This window comes from Leptonychotes weddellii, chromosome 10, assembly GCF_054177405.1.
Source record: "Leptonychotes weddellii isolate Sample4059 chromosome 10, ASM5417740v2, whole genome shotgun sequence".
In the NCBI taxonomy this organism is placed as follows: domain Eukaryota; kingdom Metazoa; phylum Chordata; class Mammalia; order Carnivora; family Phocidae; genus Leptonychotes; species Leptonychotes weddellii.
Window position 1 is genome coordinate 9,750,759 of NC_138378.1, and position 14,055 is coordinate 9,764,813.

The window sequence follows — 14,055 nt, forward strand, 5'->3', positions numbered from 1 at the left end:
CATAGAGCAGCAACATCCTGCACTTCCCTCAGCACCCCGATGGCTTTCCCTGAGGCTGTACCAGACAGTACTTCCTCCAGCAGGGAGCTCTGGGGGTCAGACAAATGCTGGGTTCAAATCCCACTGGATCGGTTCAAGAAAGGAGTCACCCTTGGCAGGTGGAGAGAAAGAGGACAGACCTCCCTCATAGTTAATGATACAGCAGGTGTCTGTTGAAGGTCCCTTTGTGTCAGGCATTAGGCCAAGCACATCACCCAGGTCATCTGCCTTGGTCTTCACCATAACAGGGAGGTAGAAGCTATTCATATCCCCATTTTACAGATGAGGATAGTGAGTCTCAGAAGTAAGACATGACTTGCCCAAAGTCAGAGTGACAGGCCTTGAACCCAGGTGTTCCTGATTTCAGAGTGCATGGGCTCTTCTGCTTCCCCAGGTTGGAGTAGTCAGCAAGCTGTCCCCCAAGTTGGAGTAGGACCTGCTTTTTCTCAACATCCCCTGTATTACTCTTCTGAGTGGCTGAAAACAGCACAAACTTATTACCTCACATTCTGGGAGACAGAAGTCTCAAATGGGCCTTATAGGGCTAAGATAAAGGGGTCAGCAAGCTGCATTCCTTTCTGGAGAGCCCAGGAGAGAATCAGGTCTTGCCTTTTCCAGCTTCTAGGGGCTGCCAGCTGTCGTCAGCCTGTGGCCCCTTCCATCTTCAAAGCCGGCAGTGGCTGGCCATATCCTCCTCACACTGCATGGCATCCGACACACTTTCCTGCCTCTCTCTTCCATCTTTTTTTTTTTTTTAAGATTTTATTTATTTATTTGACAGAGAGAGACACAGCGAGAGAGGGAACACAAGCGGGGGGAGTGGGAGAGGGAGAAGCAGGCTTCCCGCCGAGCAGGGAGCCCGATGCGGGGCTCGATCCCAGGACCCTGGGATCATGACCTGAGCCGAAGGCAGATGCTTAACGACCCAGGTGCCCCTCTCTTCCATCTTTTAAGGACCCTCGTGATGGCTTGGGCCCCGGAGAATCCAGGATCATCTTCCCATCTCAAACGCAGCTGATTGGCAACCTTAATTCCTGCTCACATGTAATTGAACCTATTCACAGGTTCCAGGGAGGCGCAGCACTCCGCCTACACGTCCCCCCCCAGTGGTGTCTACCTGCACTAACCAGGCCTGGTGTGGAGTGCAGCTTCAACAGGGAAGTGGGTGCTGAGTGCTGGGCACAGGGAGCGCCTCGGCCTCTGGGTTTTGCCATTTCTCTGCTAGCCTGGCCCTCCTGCCCTCTGCAGCCCAGCCAGGTCAAAACTACCAGCTGAAACTCCCACCACTCACACACACACATACACAATCATCAGGACAGCTTTGATATGGTCCAACTCCGTCTGTCCATCCATCCATCCATCCATCCATCCATGCGAACCACCCTCATGCCTGCTTTCTCTCCCTGATTTGCGCATCTGCCCTCCTGTCCATCATCCCACAACCAGCAAATGCTGCCTCTTACACAGGTCTCATCAAAACTCCACCTAGTGTCTCCTCAGTGCATGGCACCACTGGAATCCACGCCCTCCCCCCTCACCACACTCCCCTCCCACAACAAGTCTTAGCCCCAATTCCTCCAAAGTCCATCCAGAATGCAGCCAATTCTCCAGTCCCCTCCACTGGCCCAAGACTTAGTTGACTCTTTCAAGAATGACTACAGAGAATTCCTGCCTGGTTTCCCCAGCCCACCCATAGTCTACTCCTGAGGACGCCCCCCCCACCATGGACAGTAAACCCCAGCCCCTTGTCATGGCCCACTAGGCTCGGTTCCGTCTGGTGTCTGCTGAATTCCCCACGCTCAACTTCTCCCACCTTCCCCTCACTCACTGCACCACCCCCCCTTGGCCTTCTCTGGCTTGACCACCAAGCCCACCCCCAGGTCAAGGAGCAAGTTCTTCTCATTCCCTCAGCCTTAGACACCCTCCTCCAGGTCCTTACAGGGCTGGCTCCTTCCCATCCAACCTCAGCCCGAAGGTTGTCTCCTCCGAGAAGCCCTCCCAGACCCCCCCAGCTCCTGTTGCCATCATGTTCTTGCTCTATTTCCTGAAATGATCTGTGTACTTACTTAGAGACCACCTCCATCACTCGAATGTCCGCTCCCTGAGGACAAAGGCTGGCCTCTGCTGTGCCTGTAGATCTGGCCCAGGCCCAACACGTGGTAAGTGTTGAATGACATCTCAGGACTCCTCGTCATCCTCAGTATCACAGCCTGTTTCTCAAACGGCTTTCTCTTCCCAAGCATCCATAGACCCTCAGAGACAAAATCACTAAAATCAATCATGCTCTAGGACTGACAGACCTAACACTACAGAGAAATGTTAAAAGACCAAACTTCTCATGAGGGTATCGGGCTGAGTGAAAAGTGGCATTGTTTTCCAGAAGCAGGACTTTGGGGCCTGTTTGACTTATAAACTTTGCTCAAGACTCTAGAGTCTAGCATGCAGAGCCATCCCCCCTATACCCATCAGACTGGGTGTCCCCCCAAGACCCAAGGCCAAGGAGAAGTGTGCCCATTCCTCATTTGGCAAATCCCAGCATCTGGCCTTCTGTGTGCAAGCAGCCTGCATGACATGGGTTTTTTCCTTCTCCATGCTAAACAGTATGCTGGGACAGGATAACTTTCCACGTAGGAGATGCTGAGGCTTTAACTCACAACTGACAGGGGTCATGAGAGGAAGAAATGAGGGATCACTAACTGGGGGAGCTTTATGCCAGAGGGAGAGCTGAGAGCTTGAAAGAAGACATTCTGTCTGTAAGAGGTGATTACAGCCGAGGGGGTTTCACAAGGGCTCTTCAGCGCTTGCAGGACCAGAGGAAGATTCCTTTTCTTCTGTCACCATTCCTGCCAAACAGAATGTCACTTTTCCTCTTGTCTTTGGTGGCAAAGATAAAGCAGCAGAGCTGAAAAGCGGTACCACTCATGTGAAGTGCCTGAAAGGGATTATTCTCGCTCTTCCAAGGGATTCCAGCAGGCTGCGCCCGAGGAGATGGGTTCCAATTTTAGGTGAAGTTAAGAAACATTCTCAACACTCTAAAATCAGATCATTTTCATTTCAGGTGCAGGTGTACCTAGTTTTCCAGAACCTAATCTGTGAAACTGTAGCTTTCCCCAAAGATAAATGAGTGGAGCGATGATTTGCTTTTTGTAAAAGGATTTCTGTTAGGAAGGATCCTCTTTCAGGTGGAATCCCCCTGGCTCCTGTTGCACGCTTTCTCGTCCCTACAGGTGTGTGTGCACATGCGTGCACGTGCATTTTCCCAGCACATGTCCATGGCACAGATCAACATTCAGGTATTGGAAATGGAATTGGTAGACTTTGCTGGTACTACTTGCTTCCATGGAGGACTAGGCTGGAGGGAAGGATGGTGATTTTAAAAAAGCAGAGTATTAGTCTTACTTTTCTATGGATCAGCTTCATTCCAGAGAGCTCAGTTGCTATAATCTGGGGGTCTCAAACCCAAATGCCTACAGGGGCCAGGAAGGAAACATCCATGAGTGAAGGAGAGTGGGTATTAGGAAGACAACAGGGAAGGGTGGGGACTGTGGTAGATTGCCACATGCATGCCCTGCCAACAGGGGGCAGTCATTTCTCAGCTGGAATTTAGGCCAAATGTTGCCAAATTGTCTGATTTTTCAAGAGAAACCAAGAATATAAATTTTTACAGAAATTTCCTCAATTTTCAAAATCTTCTCCAAGCCAGGCAGAACACGTGTGAACCAAATTCAGCCCGTGAGCTCTGAATGAATAAGCAGTGTCATCCTAGTAGTACATACCCTTCGTTCGCTTTGAGAGTTGGGAAGGAAGGAGCCTGTATAAGTGGATATTTTGACCTCAGGTTTTCCGAAGTATCTTCCTCATGTTGGCCTCATTCAGCAGCTACTTCTTCGAGCTCTTACACTGCTGGGCACAGAGATTCAGAGCTGAGCAGAGCCCAGGTCTTGCCCTGCCGAGCAAGCAGTCTCATAAAGGAACCAGGCTTGCACACAGTTATAGTTAAGGATAATGATGCAGGTACAGGGGTGGGAGGACTCGATTTAGCTGGAAGAGCCAAGGAAGTCTTCCTAGAGGAGTGGGCATGCGTGAGCAGTTCACCCCTATATCCTCAAAACGTTTGATGATATATGAGAACCATGGCACTGTTGTGATCATTATGCATTTCTTTGGACATTGCCTCTTATTTATGGCCAATGATCTAGGTTTTCCACTTATGGAAGCAATACAAGGTGCCCCTTTAAGGTAAATACAAACAGTAATAATAGACAACAGTGACTGAGTACCTACTATGTGCCAGGCACTGTGTTATTAAATGCTCTTACGCACATAATTCATGGATGCTTCTCAGTAATCCTTCGAAGTAGGGGAAATGGTTGTACCCACTCTACAGATGAGGGAATTGAAGCAGATCAAGGTTAAGGAGCATGCCCAGGCCATGAGGCTCCAGAGTCTGTGCTTATATCCACAAGTGCTTGGAAGTCCAAGTTCAGGGTGCCCACCTGGCTGGCTTCTGGGGAGGACTCTCTTCCTGGCTTGTAGGTGGCTGTCTTCTGACTGTGTCCCCACGTGGTGGAGAGAGAGGGAGCTCTGGTGGCTCTTCCTCTTCCCAGAAGGGCACTGATCCCGCCCCTCACGACCTCAGCTAAACCTAATCACCACCCCCCACCACCACCACCACCACCAAGGCCCTGCCTCCTAATAGTGGCCCACAGTGGTCAGGCTTTCCCCCTGTGAATCCGGGAAGGGGGGGGGGCGGGCACACGGTTCAGTCCCCAACAGCGAACACCTGCAGAAGCGGCACGGGCAGCCCAGACTCGGGCCTCGCTCAGGGTCTTTCCTCCCTTCTCCACCCCAGGCGCAAGGGGGATGTGAAAGCCCAAAATGACCCTCCTACCGGGAGACAACTCCGATTACGACTACAGCGCCCTGAGCTGCGCCTCGGACGCCTCCTTCCACCCGGCCTTCTTCCCGCAGGGCCAGTCCCTCAAGGGCGTGTTCTACCGCCGGGCGCAGCGGCTGCGACCCCGACCCCGGACCCAGGACGCGCCCCGCCAGGCGGGCCAGCCCGAGGACCGGCGGCGGCAGATCATCATCAACGTGGGCGGCATCAAGTACTCGCTGCCCTGGACCACGCTCGAGGAGTTCCCGCTGACGCGCCTGGGCCAGCTCAAGGCCTGCACCAACTTCGACGACATCCTCAACGTGTGTGACGACTACGACGTGACCTGCAACGAGTTCTTCTTCGACCGCCACCCGGGGGCCTTCGGCACCATCCTGACCTTCCTGCGGGCGGGCAAGCTGCGCCTGTTGCGCGAGATGTGCGCCCTGTCCTTCCAGGAGGAGCTGCTCTACTGGGGCATCGCCGAGGACCGCCTGGACGGCTGCTGCAAGCGCCGCTACCTGCAGAAGATCGAGGAGTTCGCCGACGTGGTGGAGCGCGACGACGACGAGCCGCCGTCCAGCGAGGACCCCGGCAGCGAGGGCCCGGCCGAGGGCGAGGGCCGCCTGGGCCGCTGCATGCGGAGACTGCGCGACATGGTGGAGAGGCCGCACTCGGGGCTGCCGGGCAAGGTGTTCGCCTGCCTCTCGGTGCTCTTCGTCACCGTCACGGCCGTCAACCTGTCCATCAGCACCCTGCCCAGCCTGCGGGAGGAGGAGGAGCAGGTAAGAGCCACAGCTGCGTGCGGGGGAGGCTCGTTGAGGGGAGGGGGGGGTCCTCTGAGTTCAGGGGACAAAGCAGTATGCAGGACCCCTCTCTCCAGAAGTCCACCTCCTTCACGCCGGCGCGGTCACCTCCACCAGGAGGCCTTCCCTGACTGCGCTGGCTGAGCAGCATCTCCAGTCCCTTCTGACATTCTGCTTAACATGTGTGTTGTCCACCTCCACGTTCCAACACCAGCTCCGTGCCTGGCCTGCTCTGTGCCGTGCCCCCAGGGTCTAGAACAGTGTGGAGCATGGACAAGGCACTCTGCCACTCCGTGGAGGGAACAGATGAGCGAGTCCATGAATGATGTGATTTATGATGAGCCTGCCCCTGAGCTAAACACATAATAATAGATCATCAACATTTACTTCACCCACATGAGCCCTATCTCAAGCTTCCTAATTCCCTTGTTTAAAGATATCCCAGAACCATTTTCTGGGTCCAGCATATAATTTTTTATTGATAGTTGTGCATGTGCGCACGTGGGCTCTAAACAGTGAGGGTCTCTGTGTTAAGCAAGAGAATGTGTGTCAAGTGTTTACTCTGTGGCCTGACCAAGGTGTGTCCTGGATTCTCGGCCGGCAGTTACTAGCAGCCAGGGGCTGGGCCATAGTTCTGCCTACACCTCATGTTCTCAGCAAACCTTCCAGCAACCCCGTACGGGAGGCGTTCTCTTGCCCAGCTGACAGATGAGAATAGTGAGGCAGAGCAGCTTGCCCAGACCCAGGTCTGACTGAATCCCGGTTCTGTGCTCTTGAACAAAGAAGTACGAACCCCACAAGGCAGCCTGGGACTTCATATACCCTTTCGGAAGTGTGTGATTGGCCCACACTGTGCTCCCTAAAAATTGTACTTGCTTGCCAACATTTAAAAGTAAAGTGTCTTGCATTTAAAAATTCAAACTCTCAGCTTCTCAAAATGTATACGGTCTAGCCCCCTGGCCTGCAGTCCACAAGGCAGCTCTCGGTGGGAGCTGAGTCTGTGGAAAGTGTGTGCTCCCCAGTTCAGCTTCCTAATATATGAGACCTTTGGGCCTTTAAGTTGGGACCCTTTCCCCACATGGGGGTGGGGAGGCAGGGCACGGGGCAGGGTGGGGGGGGTTGGCGGCAGTTCTAGAAGCAAGTTGTAAGACAGACCAAAACATTCCAACAAGTACCAATTGTATAGGCGATGGGGAAATAGGTACGGCTGTATGAACTCAGCATAAATATCATGCCAGCCAGCATTTAATGAGCACTGGCCATGTTCCCTGCATGTGCTGAGCGCTTCACATGAACTCTCTGACGGAACATTGGAACTACTCACCAGGGGAGGGTTTTTCCGCATACATATATAATGGAGGAGGCAACAATGGCTATTGCATTTATAACACATGGGGGGGGGGGTTTCTGGCACTTTTTTATACATTTAATTTTTAAAGTGAGTTTTAAAAAAATAACACTCAACCAGTGAAATTAATTTTTGATAAGCAGAAGGGGGAGTGATGAGGAGGGCGGGGCTAGAGCCCAATGGCCTGAATTTGAATCCCATTACGTCCACCCTGGCTGTGCACCTGTGGGCAAGTTACTTACCCTCCCTGTGCCTCAGTAGGGTTGCTGTGCAGAGGGTCAGCTCACAGTGTTGTGAGGATTCCGTGAGTGAGTCCACGGGAAGTGTTTGGAATAATGCCTGGCGCTGGAGCGTGCAGGCGGTGCTAACTATAAAGATTACATGCACCTGCCAAAGAAAGAGCGAGCAGATGCTCATCATTTGAGACCTGTCTGGAAGTACCTGTACATGGTATAAATTTTTTCTTGGCTCCAACATATGCAATCCTAGCTTTATCAGGAAAATACTAATAAAGCTACAGTTTTATTCACCTTCTGACACTTGCTTTTTTTTTTTTTTAAATAATACTTGGACTTTTTCTTGATTCAGTGATAATGCTGTTCTTTGACTTCATTTTTTTTTTAAAGATTTTATTTATTTATTTGACAGAGAGAGACACAGCGAGAGAGGGAACACAAGCAGGGGGAGTGGGAGAGGGAGAAGCAGCCTTCCCGCAGAGCAGGGAGCCCGATGCGGGGCTCGATCCCAGGACCCTGGGATCATGACCTGAGCCGAAGGCAGACGCTTAACGACTGAGCCACCCAGGCGCCCCCTTTGACTTCATTTTGGAGACCAGTGAGGTTCACTGTTTCACTTGCTTCTTGAGCGCACATTCGAGTGCCTACTATGTTCAGGCATCACCTGTCATGCAGGGTGACCAGAACGAGTTTTCCAGCTACAAGGACTTCAGGTCCTGTGGAGAAGGGACAGTGACAACCCTGTGACCATAAGTGTGACACACAAGCCAAGGGGGCTCTTATGAGAGGCCCATCAACTGTGCTGGGGATACTTGGAGGGGGCCCACTCCTGGAAGGCTTCCTAGAGAAGGAGGCTTCCCATCCCAGAGGGCTGAGACCTCATGGCCCACCGAGTACTAGTTCATTTCAGCAGCCTCTAACTTATTCCTAGAGTGAGAGCTGCTAGGGCAGGACTCCCAGAACCCAGCTGTGCCCAGGAATGGCAGATGCCCCAGGCTAAAACCATGTGTGCCTTTCCACTCTGTCACAGGCCCCTTTGAAACCGAGGTCCAAAGCCACTGGGGACAGTCTCCTGTCCAGTTCCATGGCAGACCAGAGAGACAAGCTGGCAGCGCGCATGCCAAATGCAGCACGCAGATAAGTTTGAGTGGCCCACAGAGTGTTTATTTGTATTGAATTATCACAAAATTTAAAACCCAGGAGGTTTCACGCAAAGCTCCAGCCTGAATTCCCCTGGCGCAGCGATCAGGAGGTACTTAGCAGGACAGCTGTGCTCTCTGGCCGGCCTCCACCCCACCTGGCCCAGCTCCCTCGGGCTCCCTTTGCCCACCTGGCCTTGGGTTGGCACCCCCATCTAAATGCCAGTCCCACGCGCTTCCATCCATCCTGGTGACAAATGTGAATTAGTCACTTGTCACGTGCTGGGCTGTTCCAGGCACTGGGGTCCTAACAGTGAACAACACACGAGCTGGTGTGGGGTGGGGGGGCTATAAACTTCTGGGGCAAAGTGGCAGGGGAGGTGGAGGGTGGAAACAGATAATAAACATGATACATAAGTAACTTATAAAGCATTTTAACAGATGATGAGCCCTCTGAATAAATAGAGCAGGAAAAGGGGAATCGGGGTGGAAGACGGGGGGGTGACTTTTTATTGAGGGGGTCACGAAAGGCCTCCCTGGGAAAGTGATACTGAAGCAAAGACCTGGAGGAAGGGAGGGTAGAGCCATGTGGGTATCCGGGGGAAGAGGACTCCTGCAGGGGGAACAGAAAGTCAAGGCCTGGCTTGGGGGGTGGGGGGAGCATGGGGGGGTAGGCTGGAGCACACAAACAAGGCAGGCAGGGGGCTAGGAAGTGGGAGAGGCGGTAGCCAGGCCATGTGTGCCCCCGGAGGACTTGAGCTATCTCCGTGAGCCATGGAGGGTGCTGAGCAGAGAACGCACAGGATCCAATTCACGTTCTCAGCATCCCTCTGGCTATGTGCGCAGAATAAACCGTAGGGACCAGGAATCCCGGGAAAGAGGTGCCTGCAACTGTCCAGGCAAGAGAGGATGGTGGCTGGACCAAGGTGAGGGCAGCAGACATAGGAGAAGTGGTTTGATTCTGGAATCATTTTAAAGGAAGAACCAACGGGATTTCCTGAGGACTATATGAGAGGTGTCAGAACGAGGCCGGGTCTCCCATCCTGAGCAACTGGAAAGGTGGGATTGCTAAGAAGGGAAAGCACTGGTGGGCGGGTGTGCAGGAGAAACCAAGAGACTGAAGAGGCTAAATCTTAATTGTTTCCACCCCAAAAAAGAAAAGAGAATTACGTGACATGATAAAGGTGTTAGCTTAAGGCTACGGTGGTAATCTTACTGCAATATATAGATGTATCAAATCAACATGTACACCTGAAACTGACACAGTATTTTATGTCGGTTATATCTCCATAAAAAGAATTTTTTTAAAAAACCAGCAGCCCGGTTTGGGACATGATAAATTTGAAACATCCATCGGACACCCGAGGAGTGACATCAAGGAGGCAGGCCTTGTGGGGTCCGCAATCCAGGGGCAGCAGGTCTGGGCTGGAGAGAGAGAAGAAGAGGGGTCCAGTGGTCGAGGGGTCCAGTGGTCGAGCGGTCGTTGCAGGTGCCTCAAGCCCTGAGCGTGGCCCGCCCACCCCTCCCCACCCCCCCCCACCCCCGCCACCCACCGGGACGTGAGCCTAACTAGGGCGGGGCCGGGGCAAACACACGGCCCGGCGGGTGGCGCGGCTGACCTCTCCCCTGACCTCCCCCCTCCCTCCCAGGGCCAATGCTCGCAGATGTGCCACAATGTCTTCATCGTGGAGTCGGTGTGCGTGGGTTGGTTCTCCCTCGAGTTCCTCCTGCGGCTGATCCAGGCGCCCAGCAAGTTCGCCTTCCTGCGGAGCCCGCTGACGCTCATCGACCTGGTGGCCATCCTGCCCTACTACATCACCCTGCTGGTGGACGGCGCCGCCGCGGGCCGCCGCAAGTCAGGCGCGGGCAACAGCTACCTGGACAAGGTGGGGCTGGTGCTGCGGGTCCTGCGGGCGCTGCGCATCCTGTACGTCATGCGGCTGGCCCGCCACTCCCTGGGGCTGCAGACGCTGGGGCTCACGGCCCGCCGCTGCACCCGCGAGTTCGGGCTCTTACTGCTCTTCCTCTGCGTGGCCATCGCCCTGTTCGCCCCCCTCCTCTACGTCATCGAGAACGAGATGGCCGACAGCCCCGAGTTCACCAGCATCCCCGCCTGCTACTGGTGGGCTGTCATCACCATGACAACTGTGGGCTATGGCGACATGGTACCCAGGAGCACGCCGGGCCAGGTGGTGGCGCTCAGCAGCATCCTCAGCGGCATCCTCCTCATGGCCTTCCCCGTGACCTCCATCTTCCACACCTTCTCCCGCTCCTACCTGGAGCTCAAGCAGGAGCAGGAGAGGGTGATGTTCCGGAGGGCCCAGTTCCTCATCAAGACCAAGTCGCAGCTGAGCACCATGTCCCACGATAGCGACCTCTTGTTTGGAAGTGTGTCCTCGGACACCAGAGACAACAACTGAGCCCAGAGGACATACCCCGTCGCCACCGCCAGGACACCCCCAGCTCTGCCCGCCCTCTGCGGCTTGAAGCTATTGCCGTCACTACGAGATGCCCTCAAAGGCACCTGCTGCTCTGAGCGCGGTCCTGGCGCAGGACCCACTGGGACCACACCCCAAGAAGGACGTCTGCAACGTGGACAGAGGGGTCCCTACCCCTCCGCCTCCACGAGAGAAGCAGAAGCTGGTCCAGAGCCCAGCACACAACAGCCCCACCCCCGCCCCCATGTCTGTTTCCCCCAGTAAGGAGATGGCTTTGTTCTTCCCACCATGTAAATAACATGCCCAGCAAAGACTTGCTTTATGGGTCTGCCGGGAGGGAAAAAAGACAAATGACAGCAGGAACATGTCTGTGTTTAGTGTGGATCATGTGCAATTAAAGAAAACCGATGAAAAAGAGAGAAAAATGCCTTCCATGGGGCTCTGAAGAGGGGAAGCTGTTTGCCAGCAAAGCCAGCTGGTGTGGGTACTGGGAGGACACCGGCCTGTTTCCTTCGGTCGTTCAGACCTGGTCGCGCCCAGCGGGGTTAGAGAACAGATACCTCTGGGGAAATTGTCAGTAAATACTGCGTTCCCTTTCTGTTTTTCTTTGATTCCTCTCACCTCCTGACCTCTCTTCCTCCCTTTTTCCTTCTCTTCCATCCTCTGTTCTCTTCTCTTGCACCTTAGGCTTCTCAAACTTTTCCCCCAAGGCCCCGCAATGGTTAAGTGGACACCAAGGGGCCCGTCAGCATTGCCGACCACAAAGGTGAAATCGCTTCGTTTTATCTTTTTAAAAATACTGTGGATTTTCTTCTCCACTCCACATTCATTTTAACATTATTTAAAAAAAAAAAAATGCTTTAAATCACTTCCCTGAACGTAAATCTAAATGTAGAGTGGGACTGATGATTTGAGAAGGTGGGTCATGGTCCCCCCGGAGCAGTCTGAGAGGCACTGCCTTGGGCCCCCTAAGGCCTCCGTGTGCCCTCCAGAAGCCTCCAGAGCACCCACCCGGCTGGGATCTGCTCCTGATGCACATTAGAGAGGGACCCCCCCCACCCCCCCACCAGCCAACAGATTTACTCAGCCCGAGGGCATCAGAGCCCCTCAAGTGCTAGGACAGGGAGGGGGCTTTACCCCCACGATATAGCCACAGCCTGGTTTCACCCTCACGGGTACAGCAACATGGCTTTCTTCATCCCATACCCACTGCTGCCTTGGCCATGATCCCGCCCTTGGGCCGGCAGCAGGAAGCATACTCTGACACAAATCTGACCGCCTCGCCTGAGTCCACCAGGGGCCGTCCATTATATTGAGAATAAAACCCCAGTGCCCTGAGTGACCCGGGCCCTGTCCTCTCCAGCTTCATCCCCAGCTTCTGTCCGCTTTGCTCACTCCCCCCGGCCACAGGGCCCTCTGGCTCTGCCGACACACCCAGCCCCTTCCCCACCTCGGGCTTTCACATCTGCGGATCCCTCTACCTGGAATGCCCTTCCCGAAGAACCCTCCATGGCTGCCCCTTCCCTCACTCCCCTGACCACCTCTCTGAAGAATGCACACCAGCACCTCCACCTTACTCCCTCCTATCCTACTTGATCTTCTTCATCCACCTGTCGACCTTCCAAGTTGCCCCATGTATTCCCTGCTACTCGGTTATGGTCTGTCTCCTGCACAAGGAGCTCGGCGCTGCTCCCGCGCTCTGAGTCCCTACTGGGCAACACAGCTCACCGCTGGCTCCCAGCACCTAGCCCAGGGCCTGGCACCTAGTAGGTGCTCCCAAAACAGCTGGGGAGGGAATGAATGGGAAGGGAAACGGGAAAGACAGCCAGGAAGTAGAAAGGCTTTGGAGCACGTCCTCTCTCTGGCTTGGGTGGGGAGGCATGGGGACCTCAGCACGATGTACACACAGTGACGCAGAGTGGAAATACCATTTGAGTCACGAGGGCCTTGTTAAAGTTTCCCCTGACACCTGCTGCCCGTGACTCACGCCTGAAAAGTAAGTTTTCCGACTGATTAGCTCTACCTTCCCCAGCCTGGTGGGTGTCATAGCAATCGGGCGCTGCCGTCATGGTAATAATACCTTAGATTTAGGGAATGACCTTCCTCCCCCCCCCAAAGTGGCTGTAAATCATGCGACAATTGAAAAGCCTAAACAGACAGATACGTGACACAGAGCCGTATACAATGGAGCCCTTTAAAACTCAATGGAGTGGAAAGCAAATACCATTTGGGGTGGAGGAGGGAGTCCCAAATGGGACAGCACTGGTAAGGGGGAGCTGTGCCCCCCACACACGGAGGACAGAGTCTAGGGTTGTACAGAGAGGAGGAGCTGGGGTCACGGAAGGGTTGAGACTTCTGCATCTTCTCTCTCGCACAGGTTCTGATCGGCGCCGGGTGTCCAAGATACAGACCCAGACTTAGGCACCTCTCCAGACCTCCCCTGAGGGACTGAGGAGCTCTAGACACTGACCTGCACACCCAGAGGGCGGCGTAGGGTCTTTGGCCCTAATTAAGAATTAGGAGGCCCTGGAACTCCTAACTAGCTGCTTCTAGGGCAAAAGTGACCAACTTTATGATTATGGATTTCTGCTTTTTTTCTGGCAATGTGGAATCTGAGGCAGAAAGCCCAGCTATAAATCACAGTGAAAAACAACCCTTCTCATTCAAGTGTGGGGGCAAATTCCTTGCCCCTGCCATAATGGGGCTTCCCTTTTGACCCTGGTGCAGGCAATTGACCCCATACAGCTGGGCAGGCGGTGTGCAAAATTCACTGCTCATGGAGAAACAGCAAAGCAAGCCTTTCCAGATTTATTTTTTTAAGTCACGTGGTTATCCTCCATCTCCGATTTAGCTCACAGCTCCTGTAAGCCTCGCAGCGGGGGTTTGGGAAGGCAGATTTAACAATACGGATTCTCAGGCCCCACCCTGAGCAGGTTCAGGACTTCTTGCCTTGAACACAGAATGTAAAGGGAAGCCAAAAAAAGACTCCGTAATCAAGATAAATCATATTTTAATGCAGTATTTTTTTTAAAAATCAAAATTAGGGGCACCTGGCTGGCTCAGTCGGGGGAGCGTGCGACTCTTGATCTCGGGGTTGTGAGTTCGAGTCCCACGTTGGGTGTAGAAATTACTTAAATAATTAAGCTGGGGGGAAAAAAGAGGGTTAGGGAAGG

The 14,055-nt window shown here is 53.7% G+C and overlaps 1 protein-coding gene across 2 annotated transcripts in view; it reads left to right on the forward strand.

Moving 5' to 3' along the window:
• KCNG1 (potassium voltage-gated channel modifier subfamily G member 1) overlaps nt 1–11,298 on the forward strand; it is a 17,538-nt gene extending 6,240 nt beyond the window's left edge. The window contains exons 2-3 of one of the 2 annotated variants that reach the window (XM_081832583.1): nt 4,892–5,700; nt 10,094–11,298. In XM_081832583.1, the coding sequence (XP_081688709.1) occupies nt 4,918–5,700; nt 10,094–10,864 (1,554 nt within the window). In that variant the 5' untranslated portion in view covers nt 4,892–4,917 and the 3' untranslated portion in view covers nt 10,865–11,298. Of the gene's footprint in view, nt 1–4,384; nt 5,701–10,093 lie in introns of those variants that run through there. The other variant, XM_081832584.1, reaches the window with a different exon arrangement.
• The last annotated feature ends 2,757 nt before the right edge of the window (nt 11,299–14,055 follow it).